The sequence below is a fragment of the Lytechinus pictus genome, chromosome 3 (genome assembly GCF_037042905.1).
Source record: "Lytechinus pictus isolate F3 Inbred chromosome 3, Lp3.0, whole genome shotgun sequence".
NCBI lineage: Eukaryota > Metazoa > Echinodermata > Echinoidea > Temnopleuroida > Toxopneustidae > Lytechinus > Lytechinus pictus.
This window is the reverse complement of record NC_087247.1, coordinates 32,577,728-32,604,421: the sequence shown is the minus strand read 5'-3', so window position 1 is coordinate 32,604,421 and position 26,694 is coordinate 32,577,728. Positions and strand designations below refer to the sequence as shown.

General features: G+C 36.6%; 1 protein-coding gene across 2 annotated transcripts in view; it reads left to right on the top strand.

Annotated features, from left to right (window-relative positions):
- Positions 1 to 26,213, top strand: part of LOC129257426 (R3H domain-containing protein 2-like) — a 31,194-nt gene extending 4,981 nt beyond the window's left edge. Inside the window, exons 3-15 of one of the 2 annotated variants that reach the window (XM_054895744.2) lie at positions 1,048 to 1,159; positions 3,212 to 3,353; positions 4,488 to 4,628; positions 7,743 to 7,848; positions 11,058 to 11,168; positions 11,994 to 12,294; positions 12,736 to 13,197; positions 14,833 to 15,014; positions 16,243 to 16,422; positions 19,229 to 19,693; positions 20,243 to 21,098; positions 21,367 to 21,471; positions 21,774 to 26,213. In XM_054895744.2, the coding sequence (XP_054751719.2) occupies positions 1,048 to 1,159; positions 3,212 to 3,353; positions 4,488 to 4,628; positions 7,743 to 7,848; positions 11,058 to 11,168; positions 11,994 to 12,294; positions 12,736 to 13,197; positions 14,833 to 15,014; positions 16,243 to 16,422; positions 19,229 to 19,693; positions 20,243 to 21,098; positions 21,367 to 21,471; positions 21,774 to 22,120 (3,510 nt within the window). In that variant the 3' untranslated portion in view covers positions 22,121 to 26,213. The remainder of the gene's footprint in view (positions 1 to 1,047; positions 1,160 to 3,211; positions 3,354 to 4,487; positions 4,629 to 7,742; positions 7,849 to 11,057; positions 11,169 to 11,993; positions 12,295 to 12,735; positions 13,198 to 14,832; positions 15,015 to 16,242; positions 16,423 to 19,228; positions 19,694 to 20,242; positions 21,099 to 21,366; positions 21,472 to 21,773) is intronic. The other variant, XM_064096843.1, reaches the window with a different exon arrangement.
- The last annotated feature ends 481 nt before the right edge of the window (positions 26,214 to 26,694 follow it).

The window sequence follows — 26,694 nt, the reverse complement described above, 5'->3', positions numbered from 1 at the left end:
ACTTGAAATTTATTTATTATATCATGATTAGATAAAACTAAAGGATTTTAACTTTTAAATGTCAGTCAGCTTTTTTGTAAGAGTTTAGTATCTTGGCTGACACACTTCATCCACATCAGTAGTTTGAATGGCTAGAATTGCAATGTTTCCATGGATCATAAATCAAACCTACTCCCTGTGAGGAAACCCTTATCTACATGTAGGTTCATTCACATCTACCCAATCAGAAAAATACCTGTAAATGATGGAAATGTATTCTGTGCTCAAATACCAGATAATTAAATGTCATTCACCTCTACCTGTACGACATGGAGGTAAAGTTCTTATAGTTATCCTGCAACAAGATCCTTGTATTTGTATAGCGAAAGATGCTCATTCATCTTGCCTTGCATCAAAGGTTCATGTAAATTGCGTTCACACTGCAAAAATCCTGGCAGCCTTAGAGAAATCCCTATAAAAGTTCTTATACAATATGTTTTCGAATAGCACCTACTGGTTTGCGGGCATTTTCTGTCAGGAGTATTACTAAATTTTAGAAATACTTCCACACTGACCACAAAAATTATATTTTCTGATTTGGAAAGAATTTCTCGTTAAAAAATATCTGGGTCCAGAAACACAAAGCTCAGTGATTGATCCTATGGATACAGAACCCAAGGGAGTGTTTCATAAAACATAAAGTAATTTTCACTGTCAAATTTGCTTTGAGCCAATCAGATGCAAGGATTCGGGTAGTTTATAACAATAGTCAGTGAAAATCACTATTTGTTTGTCATGAAACAGAGTCTAAAGGAGTGTTTCATGAAACAAAAAAATCTTTGATTTTTGTAGACAAATTTGCTCTTAGCCAATCAGATGCAAGGAATAGACAGTGAAAATCACTGATTATTTGTTTTATGAGATGATCCCTGTATTTGTATCACGTGTTAGGTGACTTCTGTGCTTCCTCTCCATCCATTCATATGGAAGAGTGCATTGAGCTTGTAAAACGCACTTGTAGCTTGTTGACACAGAGCCCAATTAAAGCGTGATGTCTTGTCTCAACAGGATGATAAGAGGATACGAAGGCTTCCTCACCAGCTGAGTGGTGAGACACCGTCAAACCGAGTCCACAAGCAGGCCAGTCTAGAGGCTCGCAGTGAGCCAGCTCTCTCAAGAGGTAATAAAATCAATCAGTCCAGACGACATTGCTCAGTAAGATTCTGGGAATGGGATTGAATTTCAAGCGATCTGTTTCAAATGATTTGAATCTTCTGATATGAAACAAATCGATTGGTTTTATGGGTCAGAATGGTATTCATATTTACTCTAATGCATGGTATATCAATTCAATCATATTCTTCAATTCAATTCAATATTTTTTTCTCTATGTATGGGCTGATTAGCCCTCATCAGCCCATTACTGTTTTTCTGAGCGGTACAGAATTTAATTGCCCATAGTGGAAATTTGTTTTGTTTACTTCTTCATTCAGAAATAGATTGCAAAAAACAAATTAAAGAGTATAGAGGTTATGTATACAAGCATTCATGATGATACTACAATTTAGTGACTATATTCAATTCAAATTTAATAATACACATTGTATCAGTGAACATCAAAGAAGAAAAACTCTGTAAATGCTTTTTTCACTTCCTTGTCTTTCAAGATTCAAATTATATTATAATCTATCTAAGATTGTGTAGGTTTAGAGATAGGGCATTTAGTTTGCAATTTTAGTTTGATTGGAATCTGTAGCTACCTTTACACGTACAAGATAGGACCCTTTGCTTCTATTGATAAAAGTATAAACTTATTTTGCTACCAAATAGGCATTTACATGCATATTGCACTATCTAGATCTAGAAATATTCTATTTCAACTAGGCACATAAGAAAAATGAAGGGTTAGATGAGTAGTAATTGATCTATATATTGCAACATTGAATTGAATGTTTACTATCAATTCGAAACGAGTTTCTTTCAACAAACCTTAGGTATTATCGTTTACATTATATTTCAAACTGTTGCACAAAGATCAATAGGAAATTGTGTAAACTCAGAGATAGTATAACACCCAAAGGGAGTGTGAATCTATACATCCCTTGAGGAGAGAGATTTTTAGCGGTATACAATCACACTTTAGATCCTCATTGTTTCTCTGTATAATGTCTGTTCCATACCAAAGCTCCTGTATTGTTGTGATGAATTATCTCAAATTTACAATCTATCTTTAAAAGTTAAGTATCTTAATATGGCAATCTCCTACTTCAGTGTAACCACTCTGACGTCAATCCTTCCCACTCATGTCATACTTGAAACTGTAGTCAATCACTAGAATTATATTTTTATAACAATCCCCAACGGACATTACTTTTAGCATTTTACAGTTGTTGTTGTTGCATATTATTGGATAGATGGATCCCTTTGCACCTGTTTGCCCTTGTTGTGTTTTTGTTTTATATCATTTTGCACCATTTAGTATAAAAACCTATTGTTTGAAACCTTTAATAGTTATGGCTCAAAATGTCAGATAACGTCTCTTGTAGATTTGTAATTGATGACAAGTTTATTATTTTTTTGCTATTCAGAGTAACAATAGACAGTTTGTATTTTTTCCATCAATGTTTTCAAACCTCCCTCAAAAAGAAAGCGCCTGAAGCACTGCCCTTTATTGAAATAATAATTATTTTTGACCATTTTTCTGAGAAACTTTAAGATTTTTTTTTATATTAATGACTGCCTTCAAGAAAGTATACTTTTTAAAAGTCATTTCATTACTTTTATTGTAGGGGTATGAGAGGTGGGCTTGAACAATTTCCTTGGATCCTGTACAAAGTTTTCCTAACTGAAAGTTTGACCCACGGATAGATTTTAAGCGAAAAGAAAAACAGCAATAAAGTAAGGGAACAATAGTCAAATTGACTAATTATAGTAATAGTAAAAGTGGTAGTCATTATGATTATGGTTATTATTATGATTATCATTATGATTATTGTCATATAATAATAATTATTTTCTGCCTATATTCAAAGCTACCAGAGGAAAATCAACATTAAGGAGAACTCTTGGTTTATTCTGTAAAAAAAAAAAAAATAGGGTAGGTGATGTCATAGGGAATCAAATCTACATTAGGGGGACTTTGGAGAGAACAAAATAATTCCTACCGACATTTGATGTAAGGTAAATTTATTCTTATCACTATTTAATTAATATTACCGTCATCTTGCTACAGAACCTAGTCAAGAGAGAGAAATCTACACAGATTCCAGTGGAGTTGACCTGCACCAGTTCATCGTTGATACTCTACAAAAGGCCAATGACCGAACCATGCTACTCAAACTTGAGAATGAGCTCACCAGATTCATACAGTCTGAGTAAGTTGATTATTATTCATATAATATAATCTTCTCAAAGTAAACAGATATTAAAGAGATTGTGTTTGTAATCAGATTGAAGCATTGAAATATGACACTTTCTTGGGTGTGGCATATTCGAGTCATTCACCTGACAGAATTCAAGTTTATATTATTGTGTAGGGTTTTTATTTATGTATTTAGTTTTTATATATATTTTTCATTTATTTATTTCCAAATATATATATATCTATTTGGCTAACCCTTGCTTATTCTTCTCATTGTATATATGTTATAATTTTCAATCTCACCATATGAATTATTTTTTAAACAACTTTTTCTTTCTTTTTAACCCTTCCACAGGGTTTCTTTATTGAAATCACTATAATACACATTTTTCGACAATACATAACTGAATAATTAACACAGTCTATGACACAAAATTTAAATATGTACAATACAATATTCCATGAAATTGTGATAACATTTGTATAAAAAAGAAAAATCAAAGTGCAAAGGAAAGAAAAAATCCATATGAGAAATATATATATATATTTTTTTTACAGAGAATGATATCTGAGAGACTTAATGTAATAAAGTAAAAGATGACCACCTTTTTAAACAACTTTATCAATCCTGTTTTTGCACATGTTTTATTATTATATTATTTTGTATAAGGATTTTATTTTTATTAGAAATATTAAGTCTTGAATATTAGTAGAGGGGGGGGGGGGGGGTGTTTCACCAAGATTTTAATCTGACTAAACTTGCACTTAAATCCCTAGTTACACTTGTATAATGCACCATCAATGAGATTACATGTTAAATATTATGTGTGCATTGGCACTTAAGCATAACTTTTAGCCTTTGTGTATCACCTCCCAGACATTATAATGCTTTGATTTTTATTCAGTTTTTCATTTATTGAGAAATTTTAAAGGGGTTATTTTGAGGATGGTTCTGTATTCATTCCCCCTCTTACATACATTTGATTATATAATTGTCATGTAATATTTAGGTTTTAAACATTTCTAGACTGGCTTTCATGTATTTTGTAAATTATGATTTGATATTAAAAAAAGAAGGTCACTATGAAGACAGTAGAGCATACTGACTCTCATGTAATTTTTTTTTTCTCTCCATTTCTTTTGGCAGTGAGCACATGCTCAAGTTCCCACCAATGACGTCCTATCATCGGATGATTGTCCACAGAGTGGCCGCCTACTTTGGACTAGATCACAATGTGGATCAATCAGGGAAAGCTGTGGTCGTCAACAAGACACCAAACACAAGAATGTAAGTTTCAAATGGTCATTGACGTAAAATCATGTGAAAGCAAATACTGTAGGGGTGGATAGGAAAAAATCAGTTTCAAATGGTATTACATCCCCTTCTGATAAAAGTTAAGTTATTGATCAAACGTTGATCAATCGGGAAAGGCTGTGGTTGTCAACAAGACACCAAACACAAGAATGTAAGTTTCAAATGGTCATTGACGTAAAATCATGTGAAAGCAAATACTGTAGGGGTGGATAGGCAAAAATCAGTTTCAAATGGTATTACATCCCCTTCTGATAAAAGTTAAGTTATTGATCAAACGTTGATCAATCGGGAAAGGCTGTGGTTGTCAACAAGACGTCAAACACAAGAATGTAAGTTTCAAATGGTCATTGACGTAAAATCATGTAAAAGCAAATACTGTAATGGGGGATAGGAAAAGGTCAGTGTCAACTGGTAGTACATCCCCTTCTGATAAAAGTTAAGTTATTGGTCAAAATGTTGATCAATCGGGAAAGGTTGTGGTCGTCAACAAGACGTCAAACATAAGACTGTTAGGTTTAAAAGGTAAATAAACATGAATTACAGAAGACTCAATAATGTATATTGGGAAAGGAAAAGTTTGGTTTCAAAAGGTAACACGTCTCCTTGTGATGAAAATTGAGTTAATGATCATAATGCTGGCAAATCAGGAAAGACTGTGGTTGTCAAACAGACATCAAACACAAACAGGAATGTAAGGTTCAAATGTCTTTTGATATTAATTTATGTAAGAGCCACTACTGTACTTGGATAAAGAAAAGCTCATATTAAAATAGTTGTTGATGTAAATTCAATTAAAAGTCAATACTTGGGTGAGAGAAACAAAAAAAAAACCTTGATTTTAAAAGATTATACATTCCCTTCTGATGAAAATTGAGTTGGCATTCGTGGTATGGACCAGTGGGTAAAGGTTGAGGTTGTCAACAAAACACCAAACAAAAGAATGTTAGTTTCAAAAAGTTTTGTTTAAACATAAAATTACATAAATGCAAATACATTATGGAAAATCCTGGTTTCAAAAGGTAATACACTCCTTATAATATTCAGAAAAGACTGTTGTTATCAAAAAGACACCTGAAACAAACAGGAATTCATGTCTGTCAATATGACTTTAGGGAAAGGCCAATACTGTACTACCCTTTTTACACAGGATTTTCTTAGCCCCGGACTATCGCTAACCCCGTACTATCCTTAACCCCGTACTATTTTTTCCCTTTCACACATGCCAAATTGTTATTGCTAACCCCGGATAAGGAATGCTTGCTTTTCACACACGAAACTCACTAACCCCGCACTAGTGGTAGCTCATGAATATTCACGAGCGCACTGAGGGGTCATATCCAAAATTGCGCTCGCTTTAAATACATTTGTCGATCATTCGTATTACAAGTTCTTCAATGGGATATTGTTTACCGGCTATATGATAGACCTAATTACGTTATTTGCTTGATTCTCATCGCCGTGTTCGCTGTTCATGAATATTCATTATGCTTACCTCTGATTGGACAACAGGGCCGGCTCTGTTGCGGGGCATGAATGGGAGCGCTTAGCCCACTTTCGTTTTACACTAGCGATCTTAACCCCATACTATCGCTCTTTGCACCGCAATTGCAGGGATAACCCTGCTTTTTTGGAGGGCCAAATAATCCCGTACTAAAGGTGGGGTTAGCCCACTTTGCAAAAATGCTGTGTAAAAAGAAAGTGGGCTAAGCTTAACCCCGTACTATAGGTGGGGCTAAATGGCAATTTAGCCCCACCTATAGTACGGGGTTAAGGAAATTTTAGCGTGTGTAAAAAGGGTATACATGGATAAGGAAAAGCTAGTATTAAAAATAGTTGTTGATGTAAATTCATTTCAATTCATTTTATTCAATCATTTAAAAAATCAATATACAAACCAAAATATATACAAATCATACATGAATGTAACAGTATAGCCAATACTTGATGAGAGAAGAAAGAAAGTTGATTTCAAAAGGTTATACATTGTATATCCCCTTCTGATGAAACTTGTGTTATGGACATGGACCAATAAAAAAAAGGCAAAAGTTGTCAAGACACACAAAATTTACACAAATAAAAAAACTGTACGTGGCAAAAGCAAAAAGCTTGCTTTCGAGAAGTAGTACTACATCCCCTTCTCGTTAAAACCTAGTTATTACAATCAGTCTATTATTGATAAATTTGTAAGTTTCAGAAGGCTGTTGATATAAATCTACATAAAAACAAATACTGTATAATCTGGAAAAAGCTCGTTTTCAAAACATAATGCATCCCGTTCTGATGTTGCTGTCATCAAGGAATGTGATTATTTGAAGAGCAGATGCATGAATTGGATGCTCATTCAAAGCAAGATATCTCATGCATTGAAAGAATCCAGGGGGAATTCATCAATGTCTACAGTGAAATGCTGATATTTCTTCATCGAACAGTTGATGTGGTTTTTATTGAGAAAATGCATTGTCAGTAGACATATTTTGAAGTAGTTTTCAATGATTAAAACCTGTCATCTTCAGGAAATGAGTCTTAAGCTCATTTATGCTTCTAATTTTCAGGCCCAAAATCAGATTTTTATGCAATTTAGTTTAAAATATGTTTGTGTACTCTCATTTTCATTTAAACACCAACCGTAAATTTAAGCACCAGTCTTCATTGCAGATTGTAAACTTACAAAAAAGGTATGTTACTTTATGAAAAGCGTTTCTACAGAACAAAGGTTTCTTGAGCAGCATAAATGCAACATTGGTTCTAAACATGTATAAATGACATCATTACAAAAGACACATTTCAGGTTTAATCGGGAGGGCAACATGATATGGTGCTCTTTTATGAAAATTGCACTTGCCAATTTGACCTCTCCTGGGTCAACAGTGCATTTACCTAAGAAAAAAAAACAGAACATGAACAGTTCTCTGTAGAAGTGCATTTTCAATGAACGTTTCAAAACGCTCATTCTGTCCTTGCCAAGTAAGCAGTAACGCACCCTTATTTTTATCTGTCATAGTGACATGTGTTAATGAGGTGTGAATGTTCATGTATATTAATGCTATATAGTGTGCTGATTCTAATATTGTGTGGTTGTTTCACCAGACCTGAGCAGAAGTTCCGGGAACACATCAAAGAAGAGCCTTTAGAAAGCACAGCAAAGAAGATCCTTAAGAGAGATACCACTAGCTTTGATGACAAGGATGATGAGGTAAGGGAGCGAGTGATAGAGAGTAAGGAGAGGACACAAGAAAACAGTGTGGGAGAAAGTGATTAGGAGACTGGAGAGTCAAAAAGAGAGGAAGAACAAAGAAGATGATGGATGAGGAGGAGGAGGAAGTGGAGAAGAGGAAGAAGAACACTTAGTATAGAAAACTTTATATAATACTGTATAAAACACTACAAAAAGTCACAATACACTGGAGCCAGATAAACACACGTCTTTCTACAAAGGAAGAGGAAGAAGAAGGGGGAGGAGAGAAAGAAATGGGACAAGAGGAAGAAGATGGGAAAAAAGGAGGAGGGCAGGAGACAAGGAGAAGGCATTTAAACATAGGAAGCAGGATGAGAAGAAGAAGAAGAAAAATGAAAGAGAAGAAGGAAGAGGGGAGATGGAGAGGTGGAAGATGAGGGGAACAAAAGTTTAGACAGGGTCATATGAAATAATGTCAGTAGTGTAATGGAAACTAAAAGAGAAATATAAAATTCAATAACAAAAAGTGTCTATGGCAAGATCAGTGAAGATGGGGGAGGTTACATCTTATCTGTCACATCTCCAAAACACATTCAATGGACCACCCAAAGACCAGTACAAGTCCGAGTACTAGCACTTGGGAGCGTTTCATCAACAGTTTTGTCTTGACAAGTTGTCAGATCTAACAACTTTCTTGATTTTGATTGGCTGCGAAGCACTGTTATATATAACAATTTTTGTTTTGTTCATAGAGAAGTGAGTAAAGTTCAATTCATCCAGGGATTCATTATATGATTTGTAGTTATAGTTTTTGAGTCGTTTGGAGAATTCATCAAAAAGAATTATTCAGAAGAAATATATTATGCAGTCATATTTGATGCATAAGATTTGTTTGTCTCGCCCACCAGAGGTGAAGGCGAGACTAAGGGAGTCAAATGTTGTCCGTCCGTCACAAACATTATGACACATAACTTTGCAACAATAAGTCACTTTTCAACCAAACTTGGATTGTAGATGTACTTCGGGAACCTGCATGTTATGGTGCAGTCTTAGGTCACATAGTAAGGTCAAAGGTCATTTTGAGGTCAATGTTAGATGTACTTAGGAGACCTGCATGTTATGGTGCAGTCAGAGGTCACATGGTACGGTCAAAGGTCATTTTCAGGTCAACAATAAAGTTTACATGCAAGACTTTCTTTTGACACATAACTCCGCAACCATAAGTAACTTTTAAGCCAAACTTGGTAGAAGGACTTAGGAGACCTGCATGTTATGATGCATATGGAGTTCACATGGTAAGGTCAAAGGTTATATTGAGGTCAATATTAAATTTTACTCACAAGACTTCTTATGACAAATATAACTAATGTTTTTCCATCCCAGTTATTTCACATTGAACTTTTGATACAATTCTGTTGCATGCCGTCACAAATCACAATATTTCTTGTTATTTCCACAACTGGGCGAGACAACATTGCTTATGCCTTGTGTTGTTATGGTGCTATCTAAAGGCTTGTTATAAAGGGGTGATAGTGTGGGGAAGCTACCGAGTGAGCAGAGCAGAAATATCAGAGTGTTTTACAAAGATTTAATTCTAAGAAGACTATAAAGGGAGCTCATCCTGAAGGTATCAACCTATTCCAGGCTTGACAAGTTGGGTTGTATCAAAAATAAAAATACACATTTAATTTGATTTTGGTTGGGATTTTGACCAAAATAGATACACTAACAACTTTTTATTCATTTCATTCAACTCCGTTTAAGTATAAGTATATGTACATTCATTTTCATATATTGCATTAATGAACCGGAACAGTGACATATTTTTGTATTATTTACCAAAGCATAAGAGAGGCTTTAGACTCATGAATTGATATATGAAGCTTTCATCCAATGTAGAATTTAAATTCTAGTGTTGAGTTCATTCATCTATCTGTCACTTCATTGCAAGAGTAATGGCCGTGTACAATTCACTTATCAGTATTCACATAGAGGAGATTTGTGCATGGAAACCGTAGCATGGTAACTGTGGTGTGCATGTGTAGATAATTTGCAGCTTCTTTTTCATAATATATGTGACAAAAGAAAATTTGTAGCCTATGGACTATGTCATTAAGGAGATTAAAAATTGATTTAAATAATCAAGATTTCATTTTGAGAATATTGGAATAAAAGATTTCATGTGTTGCAAGTACTCTAATCAGTCTGTTGCTTCATCATGGTCGAAGAAACAAAATGACTTACATGTAAAACAATAAATCAGCAATATGATGTGATTGGCTATCCAGATAATGTGTATTATGGTTGATGTTGCACTTAACAAATTCTGTGCATACTCAGAATGTATATTTGGATGCTTGGATTGCAAATCAAGGTACGTACATTGATGACAGAGGCCTTCTCAATGGCAGTTGTTATTTATCAGTTATGGGTCTGGTACAGTCTGAGATGAGAGAGAGAGTCAGAGAGCCAGAAACAGATACCGAGACCAAAGACAATGATGTCCAAGACTGAATCCGAGGCAAAGATAGAAACTGAGAAAGGGACCAGACACCAAAGACAATTACGCACAAGACTGTTCCCGAGACCAAAGACAATGATGCCAGAGTCCAAGACAGAACCAGAGTACCAGAGACAGAGAGTAAGGGACAGAGACTGAGACCAAAGATAATGATACCCAAGACTGAGTACAAGACGGAGACTAAGGCCGTGACAGAGAGAGGGACACCCAATACAGAGACTGGCAATGAGACAGAAATGCTTTTTTCCAGAATCAGCCAAGATGGCGAGATGTCATATGAAACCCAGTACTGTCCCTCAGCAACAACAAACACCTTTTTGAGGGGAGGGGATATTAAGGAGATTTTTTTCTGCTAATAGAAATATTGTCTTAAAAAAAAGGAACATTAGTAAAAACCCTTTTATAAGAATTTGATTTTATTATGGAATTCAGTCGATCATAGCAAATTAGAATTCTGAAGAGCACAGGTTGTCAAATCATAGATGTAACCACTATCTCGTTGTGATGCTTTGGTTTTCTGTCTTATGTGAGAGAAAATTGTTGTTTTCTGTCCTTTTCTTGCAAAATTGCACATTTGCATGATTTCCAAACACAGTTGTCTTATTCATATTTTCATTTAAATTCAGAGGTGTGTGTATTATTATTTTCTTCATTTCGATTTTTTTTCCATTTTTCGTTCATTTTTTTTCTGAATGTGTTTTTATAGGGCCGAGATAAGGGCGAATTAAAAGACGATAAAAGGAGCAAGTCTTTTGAAGAGAGGCATGAGGAATATGAGAAAGCAAGAGCCAGAATTTTTAACCAAGAAGTGACTACGGTATGTGCCTTTATAGATCAGTATAGACCTCTAGGAATATCTTGCAAAAAATTTCAACTTTACCAGTAATTAAAAACAAATACTCTATAGAAAAAATGATAACATTATTCCAGTCTATACCTGTGGTTTCTGGATAAAGCAAAACATTAATTAATGTTCTGCCATTTGCGTAATTAATATGGTATATATAGTGTAGGCAGCACATATTTTTGGGTGTAAAAATTTGTTGAATTAGAAACTCTAGTTAACATAAGATTATAACATTATTTATTTGCATTGCTTTGTGTCGAGAGTTGCATGTTGGTATCAAGATTCACTGATTCTAAATTTGTGTGCATTTACATGTTATTTGCATCTTTTATTTCTGCAGTTGTTATTGTTGCTATTGCATGCTTTGACATCTCCTCAGACAAGCTAATTTCTGCATGCACTCTGAAATAGTCAATCATTGATTCATGAAAAATCACATCCAGTATTTTTGTTATCTGATCATGTTCTCAACAGTGGGCACGAGCAGTTGATACTAGGTATGTTAGATAGCTGTTACTTATCACCTCCTCGTTAAACAAACAACGTATCCAAGCTTACAGTTCAATAGACACAAGAGTATCAACCCCTATCATTCAACAAAACAGCCATGGTTGCCATGGTTCTTTGACAAATGATAAGGTTTTCTTTTTTCTATTGATTCAAAATTGTCTGTGGCTTTCAACAGTGCCAGAAGCATTGGACTGTGGGAGCAATGTTAGGAAACACAGAATCCCTTTCTCATTATAAACGATAGACTGCAAGTGAATTTCACATTGTGTTTTTCTTTGACCGTAGCCGGAAGGTTTAACAGTAGAGCCACCCATCAATCGACCAAAGAGCATCCTGCAGGCCACCAGCAGGCAGAACAGTGGCACTTCTGATGATTCCTCATCGTCCCATTGGCAGAAGGATCGTCCTTGGAGTAGCGTGGACTCCAGCGGCTCGGAACGGCCTTCCATCCCTGCCGTCACCAAGGCAAGCAGCTTCGCTGGAAGTCTCTCCCAGAAGGTTCTCCTGAGGACGGACAGCAGCGCCAGTAGTCGATCCAGCAGCAGTTTGGGCAGCAGAGGCAGTCTTGGGAAGCTCCATCCAATGGGTAGGTCTAGACTGGGTAGAAATGGTAGTAAGGATTTTTTTTACCTGATTGCTAAGAAAGCATGAATGATTGTAAGCAAGCAACCAGAAGACCAAAGTCCCATTTTGTCATGTCATGTTGTTTGATAGATTTCATGTGCCGAGTCACCAGAATATTTTCTATAGCATCAGAATCAGTAGGCTTAAACAGGTAACCTATGAAAGCTTGAAAGCTTATTTCTAGTGGGGTCCTTGAATATTGCTTTGGATAAAGTAACTATGCCTACTAATATTTTGTAAGATGTATGTTATTTTGTATCAATAATTTCATTTTTAATGAGGCAAGTGTTTTTTTTTCTATCCTCTCATCAACTAGAAAATCATCCATTTATATATGCTTTGATTTGAGAAAATGTAACGAGTTGAGACTGTAGTTGTTACCGTCTTGTATTTATTTTACCAGATTCTGTTGATCGTGGAGCAAGTAGCCCACATGGTCAGGTCCGTGGGTTCCCTACGGGCTTCCCTTACCAGCCCACCCTCGGTCCCATCAGCCAGGCACCACCAGTCCCCTCTCAGCTACCCCAGCAGCCTACATCACCTTACTCCTCCCAACCCTCCCTCCAGCAAGGCCCTCAGGTCACCTGGACAAGTTCATTCCCCATGTCTGCCGGGGGTCATGCCTTACAGTCACAGCCTCAGCTACACCCTCTGGCAGCTCAACAGCAGCAGCAGCAACAGCAACAGCAGCAGCAACATCAAGGGCAGGCCGGTCAACCCCACACCCATACCGGAGTGCCGCTCATTGTACAGCAAGGAGCCATACCGCAGCATGCCGGGCCAGGGATCGGACAGCCGGTGCTCTTTGCAACTTCCAATATTGAAAATGTACCCCCTGGGAGCTTCATCATCAATCCACAAACTGGTAGGTGATGTTTGATGCTTGATTCTGTTTTAAAAGTGAGCTAACTGACCATCATTGTACGTGAGATCTCATTGACCGAGTGTTTTAACTAGCTAATCTTAAAATGTACCTTACGATATAGTTAATAATGGAATAGAAAATAAATTAGCCTACAATTTTATTGTCTCACCTGCATAGCAGAGTGAGACTGTACATGTAGGCACCGCTTTCCCGATGGCGGCGGCGGCGTCAACACCAAATCTTAACCGAAGGTTAAGTTTTTGAAATGACATAACTTAGATTGTATATAGACCTAGTTCATGAAACTTAGACATAAGATTAATCAAGTATTACTGAACATCCTGCCGGAGTTTCAAGTCACATGACCAAGGTCAAAGGTCATTTAGGGTCAATGAACTTTGGCCAAGTTGGGGCATCTGTTGAATTACCATCATAACTTTGAAAGTTTATTGGTCTAGTTCATGAAACTTGGACATAAGAGTAATCAAGTATAACTGAACATCCTGTGCGAATATCAGGTCACATGACCAAGGTCAAAGGTCAATGGACTGGCCATGTTGGGGGTATATGTTGAATAACCATCATAACTCTGAAAATGTATGGATCGAGTTTATAAAACTTGGACATAAGAGTAATGAAGTATCACTGAACATCCTGCCGGAGTTTCAAGTCACATGACCAAGGTCAAAGGTCATTTAGGGTCAATGAACTTTGGCCAAGTTGGGGTATCTGTTGAATTACCATCATAACTTTGAAAGTTTATGGATTTGATTCATGAAACTTGGACATAAGAGTAATCAAGTATCACTGAACATCCTGTGCGAGTTTCAGGTCACATGACCAAGGTCAAAGGTCAATGGACTTTGGCCATGTTTGGGGTATTTGTTGAATAACCATCATAACTTTGAAAGTTTATGGATTTGATTCATGAAACTTGGACATAAGAGTAATCAAGTATCACTGAACATCTCAGGCGAGTTTCAGGTCACATGACCAAAGTCAAAGGTCAATTAAGGTCAATGAACTTTGGCCATTTTGGAGGTAATTATTAGATTGCTGTCATAACTTTTAAAGATTATAGATACAGTTTATAAAATGTGGATATAGGGGTAATCAAATATCACTAACAAGTCTTAGGTCGCATGATCAATGTCAAATGTCATTTATTGTCAATGAACGTAGTATTGTATCATTATATAAATGGTGTTTTTTGTGAAAAATTATTTTATAGTAGTTTTCAAAGTCAGCACTGCTGCTATATTGAATCGCTTGATGCAGGTGAGACTGCCAGAGGTGCTCCACTTGTTTGTATAAAGAAACCAAGATGCTTTGAGAGGAAAAGTATTTACCTTGCTACTTGGTAACATAAGTATTGCAGTATGAATGTATTAAGTAGTGAATTGGTGTGTGATCCTGTTGTGGGCCTGTATAACAAGACCACATTGCTCAGAATATTGCATTATAGGTTATAAGCATGGTCACATTTGAGAAGTTGAGCACTTGAGGTGATGTTAAACAAGGCTACTTGTTCATATTCACTTTTAAACTTTCATTTATCTGATTCTGTTATTTCTTTTTTTTCGATCAGTGATCCACTTGGGTTTAACTTTTTAACTTTTTTCCTTGATGACACAGGTTCTCCATTCCTGAATCAAGATGGCACGCCCATGGTAGTCCAAGCCCCCGCCCACGCTCACGCTCAACCCCCATCGTCTAATCAGCTGCAGGCTAATGCATCAGGCCACTCCCTTCCTACCCAGACTGGCCCGCAGCTAGCAGCCAGCCAGGGAAGCTTAGTTCAACATAGCCAGCCTATGGTAAGTTCTATTATTAAACCATTGATGATTGTTATTCATTCAGCCACTGAAAAGACAAAAAATTGACTGTTATGAATATTAAATATGTATTTTTTCCTAGTTTTATTGAAACAGGTTAGCTTGCCTCTTTGGTAAAAAAAAAATCTATCACTGAGGGCCCTGTACAATAGAAACAAAATATGTTGGTTAACAGGCAAGAAATATGCAAATATAACCTTGATCTTAGGTAGTATAAAATAGACAAAAAGCAAATGTCTTGCGACTGATTTTTAAAATGAAAAGATAACCATAACAGATCAGTTTAAAAATAAAATTTTTAAAAAAGGGATAAGAGAGAATGAATTTAAAAAAAATGATCCCCCTGAACCTGCCTGCTATAGCGAAATTTTTCTTTCTCTCACAGAGGCTTGTAAGCTCTTATAACCATTTCAGAAAATATTGCATAACCTTATTGCAGAAACAATTATAACATAACTTCATGGTTTTCATGAGTCTTAAACTGAAGCCCACACATCATTCTGACAATGACCTTTTAATAAACAAAAGTATTTTATAGGAAATCCAGAGAACTGGAATTTTTATGATTTCAGTTGATGGTAAAATGTCTAACAGAATTCTAGTGTATGGTAGTCCCTGATATAAGTAAAGGAAATCACTATTCTTGTCTTTTTTATTTGATATTTCATTGATTGTGTACATGAAATGTTGCTGAGCTTTTTGTTACACCGTGTCTGAATGGGATCCCTAGAAGAGTATTTTTATACATGCTCCTTTTTGTTATTCAATCATATGCTTTCATAACACATCACTATTTTTTTTTTTCATTAATAGTGTCACAGCCATGATAAAGATAGATGAAATATTTACTTTTCAAATTGTGTGATGTTATTTAAAATGATGGAAGTTTCATTTGTAATATTTATGATTTTTAATTTGTCATTCTATTTTTGAAGCCACATCTTTATAATTAAATCAAGAGCATTTGCAAATTTGTTAGCTGTAAAGTGATCTTGTTGTGTGAGCATATTTATCAACTGGTTTCATATAATTGTTGGATATAGCAATATTAGATCAACTTATATACTACTTATCTTTCACTTAATTAATGGCATGCATAAAGTCATGTGCCAGGGGATTCACACTCAGTCATTACTTAATAACCACACCATGAATTGCACTCGATGGGCTCGTTGATAACAGGTCGTAACTCCTTCACCTATTATACCAGGTTTCCTCCTCCACCCATCCCGCCCTACTGGGCTATGGCCACTCTGTAGTCGGAGCCGGCGGGGTGGGGGGTTTCGGACACACCCCCAGCCAGGGGGGTATTCACCCATCCTCCTACCAGGCACATCAGCACCATACCCAGCAGCAGACCGCAGCAATGGTCCCACACCAGCACTCTGGGGTAGGGGCATGTTGCTTTGGATGGTCATGTGTATAGTTATACTTGCTACCAACGTCATGGTCGGCTTTTCGTGTTGTGTTTGTTTAGTGCAGCTGTTAAAGGGAAAGTTCCCATCAAGTTGGTTTTAATGAAAATCAGAGAAATCAAATAAGAGAAAGCTATTAATGAAGGTTTGATGATAATCCATCAAGAATTAAACAAATTTTCAAATTCAGTGTCACATGCAAGTGCCCCCCCCCTTTCATCCCCCATATTTCTTTGAATATGAATCCTATAAATTGCTCTTAATTATTGAATGACCAAATAAAATCAGATTTAAGGCTTAATCAGATTGAATTTTTTGAGAAAATGATCTACTCACATGTGATGTCACAAAAATAAAAAAATCCATAATTGGCTTATTCTCTTGAGCGTTTTTCGTCAAGTCTTTTTTGACATACTACTTTATTCTGTCTTTGATTTTACTGAAATCAGCTTGATATCAGAATGAATTTCCCCTTTAAGTGGGCGGTGCTAGTCCCTTCCGATATTAACTTTAAAGAGATTTTGTTTTTTTAATATGAAATCGAAATGCATCTTACTATTGAAAGCCAGTGATATATCCCTGCAATATATGCAGAGGCCCACAAATTACATTTAGCATTTTGGAATCAGTAAGTCCTCATGTAAAACTCCATTTTGTGTATTGATTGTAAAAATTGGCAAATATAAAGATCAAAGCAAAAGAGTATATTGTGTACAATGTGGAGATTATTTGTACACAGTGTATTTGCATGATTATCAGAAGGAATTTATGCACTGCTCATTATAAATGTTGCATGGCAGTAGGTTTGTTTGTATCTTGTATTGTAGAATCAATTCCTACATGGTAGCACTGTTTTGTCTACATTGTTTGATTCCTGTAGTTTTCTAATATCTGAATTAAGCCTGAATCGTAATTTTGCTCATTGTAAGCCTGAATCTCTCCTTTTTGTCGTGAGCTTGCGTTCAGCTGTTGATTACCCTAACGCAGACAAACACGGTTAAACACAACATGCAGCACAATAAATATACGAGGTCAATATGCAGACTTACGCAGTTGCCTTGTGTTCTAGCTTGGTACTTTGAATTTTTCAAACATTCGCAACAGACTGCAACCAAAATCCATACGGGCAAAACAAATTCCAGCAGCATCAGTTAGGCATCAATGGTACTACCATTTTGACTCGGGCCTTTGAATATTTTAGTCTTAAAAAATAGAAACGTGTATGAATAATTAATATGGCAGTATGATTAGTAGTAGTAGTAGTAGTAGCAGCAGCAGCAGCAGAAGAAGCAGCAGTAGTAGTAGTAGTAGTAGTAGTAGTAGTACTTTAGTAGTAGTAGTAGTACGGTAGTAGTAGTAGTCGTAGTAGTAGAAGTAGTAGATGTAGTAGCGAGAGCAGCAGAAGCAGCTGCCGCCAACGTTGTCATAGTAGTAGTAGCAGTAGTAATTTGCATGCAGAAATTACATAGAATGTGTGTGATGTACAGTGTGATATGTTTTGCAATGACCATTTTCAGAGTTTTAAAGGAGACATGAGGGAAGTTTTGAAAACTTGACAGAAGGCAAAGAAACAGAGTTATTAAAGCCAGGTCATACATATCATTTTGTTTTTTAAGAGCTTTGAATTTTAATGATTATAAAACTTCACATCCATCTTAGAAAGGAAAGAATGCCTGTAGAGTCAAAGTTCATTGTGACAGAGTTTATTCATGATATCAGCAGAAGTAATATGAAAACAATTTGCAGCAGATTTTATGAAAATGCATCAAAGATATTAAAGATTTATGAATTTATAAATATTTAATATTTTTAAAGTCATATTTGATATAATATAAATTCCGTAAATTACCTCTTTGTCTCACCTGGATTGCAGAAGCAATACATACATATAGACACTGCTTTTCCAACTGCATTGACGGCATCGTCGTCAACATCATGCTATTAGTTTTTTTCGCAAGTCTTTCCAAGATGTAAAAAAAAAATTCTTTGTAATTGATATTGACTTCTCTGGACACTGTCCAATATCTGATCATCACATGTTTTATTCCTACATAAAATAAAATTCATTGAATTCTCTTATCAAAATTGAGTTTTCTAGTCCTGGAATGACTTGTTGCACACTGGAACTGTATGGTCCATTTACAAATACCATTCGAGTTAACAGTATCAACTTGGGGGTATTACATGTATTCTTTATGTTTTTTTCATGAGTGTCAACAGAATTTATCCCTGTATGAATGTCATACATTTCTAGTGTACATTAGATGTTAAACTGTGATGCATGGGCCCCAACTGAAAACCCAATTGGTTATTATTCAATTTGTTTTCCTGCATGCTTTTTTCATTACAGATGAGCTTGTAGCAGCTTTGTTAGAATTAAAGCTAAAGATGTGAAAGCTTTCATTTGTAAAGATCATGGATTTATTATTAAAAAGAAATGATTGAATATTTTTAAGTACTTATTATTCAATTGTTATAAGTTATAATCACTTTTATTTACAGTCATCATAAGTTTTATGAAGAATTTGAACCATGTCATTATCATTCAATTGCTTTTTATTAACAAGAATTTAATGAATGTGAAGTGAATGGAAAATGATTAACACATATTTAAAAGTGAGAATAGCAACCTGCATTGTTTGTTCTGTATGAGGTACTGAAACAAAATGGCTAAAAGCAATTATTGCTATGGAACTATTCAGTACATTTGATTTCAATTGTTTCCAATGTTTCGGCATAATACATGTATAATTGGGTCCTGTGCCATATTTTCCATGACAGGAGTTTGCTGACATGAGCAGTCAGATGCAGGGTCTTACCCTATCAAGGCAGATATCGGGAGGCGATTCAGAACCGGTACCAAGTGGAAGCCAGCATGTACCTCTAGCAATCCAACAGCAACAGCCGGGTGCAATACCACAGTCCTCTCAGCAACATCCTGGACCACACCCACAACATCAGCAGCAACAACAGCAGCAACCCCAACCGCCCATCCTCCAGATACAGCCCCAACAAGGTTTGAACCAACCGTTTATGATCAGGCAGGTTGGAGGACCAGGAGGGGGAGGAGGAGGTGGTGGTGTTGGTGGTGGAGGGGCAGGGGGAGGAGGAGCAGGGGGTATTCCTACATCACCACAAGGCATTCATCCACATTCTTCATCATCTCAACAACCCCCTTCGCACCACCAAGGGCCGCAGCCTCAAGGCATCGGACAACAACAAGGCATTCCGCAATCACACCAACAGGTGCGTCCAACTTGTCCTCAAGTCTGTCTGTATGTCTGTCTGTCTTTCTGTCCTATTATCTGATAGACTGTAGGGGCATTGCATGACCTGGCAACCAATTTTTGCCATCATGTTCATTCTTCAGTCTCCCTCACAATGTAACTTAGCCTAAAGCCTGTCCACTCCCGGATATGGTCTTTCTATCACTTTTTCTGTTTGCTTTTCCTTCTCAGCTCAGTGCCCTGTAAGAATGTTTTTGCGAGCCCTGATTTTGAGATGTGTCCTTGATCTTGTTTTTTTATTGATTAATAGTTAAGTATTGAATATATATAGACACTGAAATATTATAATAATCATTTGATGAAGATGGATATATAAGCACTGAGATATACATGCAATTTAGATTCGACCATAGACTTCATTTGTAATCTGTGTAGTTATACAGTTATTTGTCAGATCTCTATGTCCTTTCTTGTGCATTGATTTTCAATACAAACCCATCAACTTATATTTGTACTTACTGTGTATATTTTGTAGTTTTATTTTCTGTACTTGTTCTTTTACTTGTAGGTTTTATATAGTGGTCAGCCCCAACAAGCTGCAGCATACAGAGCCTCCTCAGCTTCCCAGCTTTACAACCCCCAAGCCGTCCAAGGTATGCCCCCGTCCCAAGCCCATGGTCAGCATCCAGTTTCTAGCAGCCAACCACCCCAGCTTGTCCAGCCCACGGGGGGTATCATGTACCCCTCCAACCAGCAAGGCGGTGCTACTACACCCCAGGGGTTCTACACAGCGCAAGGCTACCCTGGCATGGGGATGATGTCCCCTCAACAACCGCCCGGCCAGCAGCCAGGACAGCCCCAAATCGTTTACCAGTCACCTATGGACCAGCCCTCTAGCTCTTCCCACCAGGGTGTACCAGTACTCTATCAGTCTCAGATGCACCAGGGTGGGGGTGCCCCTCCTCATTATGGCCCCACCCTGCCTAGCCCAGGGGATGTGCCAAGGTCTACCTCACCGAGCTCCCAGCAAATCCATCATGGCTTGCCCATGACGGTTGTTGTTGGCCAGCAGCAGCAGCAACAACAACAGCAACAAATGTTGGGTCAAGGGCCTGGTATGCTAGGTAACCAACGTCCCCAATCCCCACAGATCATTGGCCCTGGTGTGTCATATCCCCAGTCTGTGCCTTCTACTGGTCCAGGAAACACAGGTGCTGGTGGTCCAGGCCTTCTATCGCAGATGGGATACAACCCATTACAGCAGAGGAGAGGACTTAGTCTAGAACAGCACGGTGTCAGGTCAAGGGATTTATATGCACCAGGTATTGGTGTTGGTATGCTACCTCAAGGAATACATAGCCCTGGAACATCACCGTCACAGAGTCCTGGACCTCCTCTACCAAGACCTGGCATTCAAGACAAAGGTACTTTCTTCCATTTCTCAAAGTATTTAGATTTTCTCATCAAGTATTTATTTCTTCTTTGCATTTCAAATTCGAATCCCTATTTACCCCCCTGACATTTCTTCCAACTGACAATCTGCTCATCAATCCAGACCTAAGACTTAGCTATATAAACCTATCTCTTATCAAAATGCTTACATTGTGTGAACAAGAACCCTGATAATGCTGAATAATGCCTTTCTTCTTACTCGTGAATTTATTTTTTGTTTATTTTATGATCATCGTGCAGGTATCAGGCCTTCAAAATCATCCAAGCAATCCAAAGCTCCCAGGAGACAACGTAAAGTGCAACAAGGAGATAGTTTAATGGTCTCAGAGAGTCTAGAATCACATGGTGAGGCACTCCTAGATTATCATTCTTGGGTTCAAATTACAAACTTTAGTCAGGCCTTTAATATCCTTACTATTTATAGCTTTCAGCAGATACGTTTGCAAAATTTAAAAAAGGACTGTATGTCCATACTTTAACAGTAATAACAAATATAGTAAGTGATTTTATGATGTCTCAAGGTGCTGATTCTACATGTATGGAAATTTAAATTTAGACAATTTAAAGATAAATCAGTGATAAGAAGAGCAATACATTATTCAGTCCAGTTTGATATCACAGTCTTATTTTTCTCTTTTGAAACCTAGGTCCATCTGAGATATTAGAAGTATGTACATTGTCAGGTGATACCACATGCGGAGCCCTATTGGCCAGCCTAGATGACCTTTTACGAGTAGGAGCAGACCTCCGCTGGCTGCCCAACAATACTCCAGCCTCCCAGGCTCTGCAGTCTCACCAAGTAGACTCTGCCGACAGATGCTCAAACTACGTGGTACTAGCTATATTCCCAGTCCCCGAAGCCGCGCAGAGCGCCCTCAGTCGACCTCTCCACCCCATTTACGTTCTTCGGCCGCCTGAACGAGACCACTCGATGCGGTTATCGCTTGCCTCTTCACCGTCATCGTCGTCGTCATCGCTGCCACCTATATCATAACCTCACTGTACCCTGCATGCCTAGGACATTTGTATACACACTTAGAAGTCTTTGTCAGTGAATTTCTTGTCTTAAATCATCTGTTTTCATTGTTCGTTATGTCCCTTTTTCATGTGTAATCACTCATTGTGCAAGTTGTATGAGCAACATAGCTTCCTTACGATGGCAAAACTTGATTGATTTTCTTTAATAAATTTCTTTGCTGCAAATAAATTGCATTCAAACAAATCATTATTTCAATTGAAGTAACTAACCATACAAAGTTGATTCTAAACTTATTGATACAACAAATAGTTATAGGCTGTTCTGCATAAAAATGTCCCTTGAAATATGAATTAATATGCTGTTCTCCATCAGTCCTAGTTAGCTAAATCCAGAGATTATTATATTCAGATTATTTATCTTCAGGATTTATGTATTTTTACATTTAAAAAAAAATATTTTCATCTATTAAATTAGATTAATAAATGTTTGTTTAGGTATTTTTTTTCATTTGTTTAATTCTTTTCATTTTTTTTTATTTTTTATTCATTATATTAAAGGGGTGTCATTTTTACTGATGGTCTTAGCAGTATTGTAAGTTCATACTGAAATGATATGTATCTGTTCTGATCATTTAATCCAAGCCCTTTACCAAAGTATATTATGGAGAACCAAAGACAAATAGGTGTAAAACCCAGTGTAAGGGTACTTTCTGTCGGGGATCTATATAGCACAAATATATCTATGCTTTTACTCCAAAAATTAATCATAGAATTTGAACAGTGCTACATGTTTTTGATAATCAAGTGTAATGAATACTCGCTGATAAAATAATGAAACGATTGAATAATCACCCTGTAATACCATTAACCAATGTAGGTCCTCTCATGTTTATATCTTTTGTATATCCAGTTGCGATGTGTGATTTTAGCCTACCTCTTTGTAATAATTTATGCATCAAATCTAACTTACACATGATAAATATCGGCCAGCTATACAGAAGTTTGGCTTGGTGGTATTGAAAGAGGCAATTTTGGCTGACGTTTATTTTATACTTTTGTATGCAAAGGGAAAAGATTAATTTGCATCTTGCATTTACCGTGTTATCCAATAATTTGTGTGAATTGGAGAAGAAAAGGGATGATATGCAATGCAATTGTAGTTAAGAGAAAGAGTTAGGAGTACTTTAGGCCAATATTATTGCTCTAAATAAGTCTTTACTCAATTTAGGGATAATGAATTTTATAAGGTCTTGAAGACAACAAGAAGACACTTGTCGAAATTGGGTGTCAGGACCAACACTTGCCCAAGAAAGATACATGGTGTACCATGACACCTCCTACACTAAGGTCCTACATGTAATGTAAAATGGGTACTGAATACTAGAATTCCCTTAGAAAAATGTAATCTCGAGTGATGAATTAGTTTACAGAAGAATCGAAAGCTTTCTTCTTTGGGATCTGGAAATGATTTGGGTTCCTATTCATGGTTTGAAATGTGATCTATTTCCTCCACTCTTCCTTTCGATTTAGTCCATCTTAGTAAGATCAGGTGGGTTTTTCTAAAGCTCTTCATAAATTATGAGTGACTGTAAGAATGACTGGTGATCTTTTCTTCAGAACTGAATAACACCAATGGAAGTTTGGTGTGTATCATTCATCACAAGAAAGGATCAACAGTTGTTTGTTAATTTGCTTGTAACTTACAAACAGCTTTATGAAACACCCATGTGGACTAAGACAAACAAAAAGACACAAGAAAAATTCCCGGAATGTGTGTGAGAGAAGTAAATCTATTGCTGGTATGTCTTACCAGTCATATTGGTCGTACAGTATCCAACAGAAGCGAGTACATGTACCCCTCATGGATAGGTTGACTAGTATCCAAGTCATTTGGAAGCGTATTGAGATGTTGTATCATTATGCACTATACAAAAACTGTATATCATTATTGCTGCTATATGCATAGCTTTGTATGCAGCCTGATTCGGAACAAATGCTTCATGGTCGTGATAAATGAGGTATCATGTCATGTTGTCTCAATTCATGAAACCGTAAATCAAATGAGAGATTTAAATATAATTCAATACTTAAAGTTTCATTATGATTCTACGAAGTATAGCCTAATCTGAGGAATCTTGTTGCGCCCACCTTTTCCTTTCCGTATGTAGAAGGTATTTTTCCCCTCGTAAGCGATTAGGACGAGCCTTTTTGTCACTTGGAAAACTGATGAATGAGCATGCTTGTTGTGCTTATGTACACAGTGGTGCTCATTTGCATTTGAATGGCAAGCTTTTGTTGCTTTGAATTTGTGGCATTTTGATCGGTAGCAGGTGTGCGACCCATACATGATTCCAAACAATTAGGCTTACAAAGTAGAATTGTTACTTGAGTTAAAGAAAGTATTTTGGTGGAGAGCTACACTATTTAGTCTCGCGTTTTTATAGGTGGTGGTTTCACTTCTGTTGGATAATGTATGTAGGATCAGAGCGAATGCTAGATGGATACAGACTCCTTTGATGAAAGCGTGCAAGGATAACCTTGTCTAGAGTAGGGCTGCACATTATTGCATATATCAGTACCTGAATACCTGACATCTGTAATATGTTGATATAGTGATTGAAAGGCAAGGGCGTAGGTGGGGGGTGCACTGTGTGCATGTGCATCCTCCCGCTGAGGCAGAGGAGTTACAACAATGACAAGCAAAATGAAATTTGTACCCTTTCTTCTGCTTTCAACTGCTGATTTTCCAGTGCACCCCCATACCACTTTAGTTTCCCCAGGATGTGCACCTCCCTATGCTCAAACCAGCCTACACCCTTGAAAGGCCCCCTTGAATAATTGTCAGACATCCTCAAACAATGTTCACATGCCACTTTTTCTTCAACACAACAGGTGTGTAGATTAGGAGAAGATATTGTTGAAGATCAACATGTTCATGGCCATTTCCCTCGGAGTTATGATTTGATTTATTACCGTTTGATGAACAGTTACCTATCGTTGAGCCCTCCACATGCAGGATGACATCACTCGGAACGCTCTTGAAAACGCAAGTTGTATTTCTGTTAATTTTTTTCTCAAGACCCACATGTCGATCAAAGTTTTAATCAGGGTCTGTGGCTGCAGACTAATGTACAGTGGACCCAATATCATTTATTCAAAATCAAGTATTTTGATATTGTCATATTGTGCAGCCCTTGTGTAGACTTCCAGTATAAGTCATGTGCTTGTTTAATATTAAAGGTGAACTTTCACAAACAATCAAATCGACTTTGCCCTTCAATCCGAACATGGTAAATATAACTGACCAATTAATTTTTTTAACATGAAAATATCTGATGGAAGTTATCTTATTCTTTCTGTACCTGCAAAAAAAAATTATCACTGAATTTATGTTCAGTATGAATAAATTTGTATATCAATATTCATTGAAGAATATTTTTTAGCATTCTTTATAAAAATATTTCTATGATTAATTGAGAACTCCGTGATTGGTGAAATTTCAGAATTTTTTGTAAGGTTTGTAAGGTATTTATAGCATTTTTACTAGACTGATGAACTTTAATACAAGGAATGTAAAATATTTTGTATCTATAATTGCCTGTCTCCAATGCCCAGTTTGAAATAGTCTACATGATATCCTTCGTTTATATTTCTCCTTGCCCTCATTCTATAAAACAAAAGCAATATCACAGTTTGCCTGCTTGATCACAGAACTTTGAATATTTGATAATAAGATTTGAAGCTGGAATTCAAATTTTGATTGTTTAAAGATTTGTCGAGTGCGTGTTCGTTCCAGCTGTTCATCGATTCGAGCAAATTTAGGATGGAAAATAGAAAACATCCCTTCCCCTTATTCCCTTAATAAACATCTGTGCCTCTAATCCCTGATTTCTGTTCATTCTACTTTTTCATATTCATTCATATGCATATTGTATTAATCTGGGAGGGGGGTGTTTCACAAAGATTTAAGTGTAGCTTAGATTCATGCTTAAATTTGTCGACATGCAAGTGATATGTAGCGCGCAATCTTATTGATTAATGCACGGTAGAGCTTCCTCACAGTGCGGCGATGCATTATATACTGTGCATAAATGGAATTTACTGAAATCTTTGTGAAACTCTCCTGTTCTCCATGTGTCTCTCACTGCCTAATGTGTACATGTGAAATACCTAGGGTAAAGAAATGCTGTAGGATATCAAATGTTCAATAAAACTAAGGCTTGTTCATGCACTCTTTAGGAAAATAAAGACTGGATGGGCGAATTGGGTGTCGATTGTTATTAAAACAACTCATTAAGCTAAGTGACAATCTGTGTTTTTGTAGGGTAATGCCTTTGGATTAAATTGTTCTTTTTGCTATTCCTTAATGAATACTTTGAATGAATGGAAAGGAACCAGTGATATTACAAATCACTTTTGCTGATAGAGAAATTTGCTTGGTTCCATTTTCATGTAATACTAGAACACTTGGATTCTGTTGCTATTTAAGGTGGAAGGGTGCATGCCTCACCCTTTCCTCTGGCATTGGAAAAGTCAAGATAGTTCCTTCAACAGTCTTTATTCAATTACATGTAGAATTATACTGAAGCA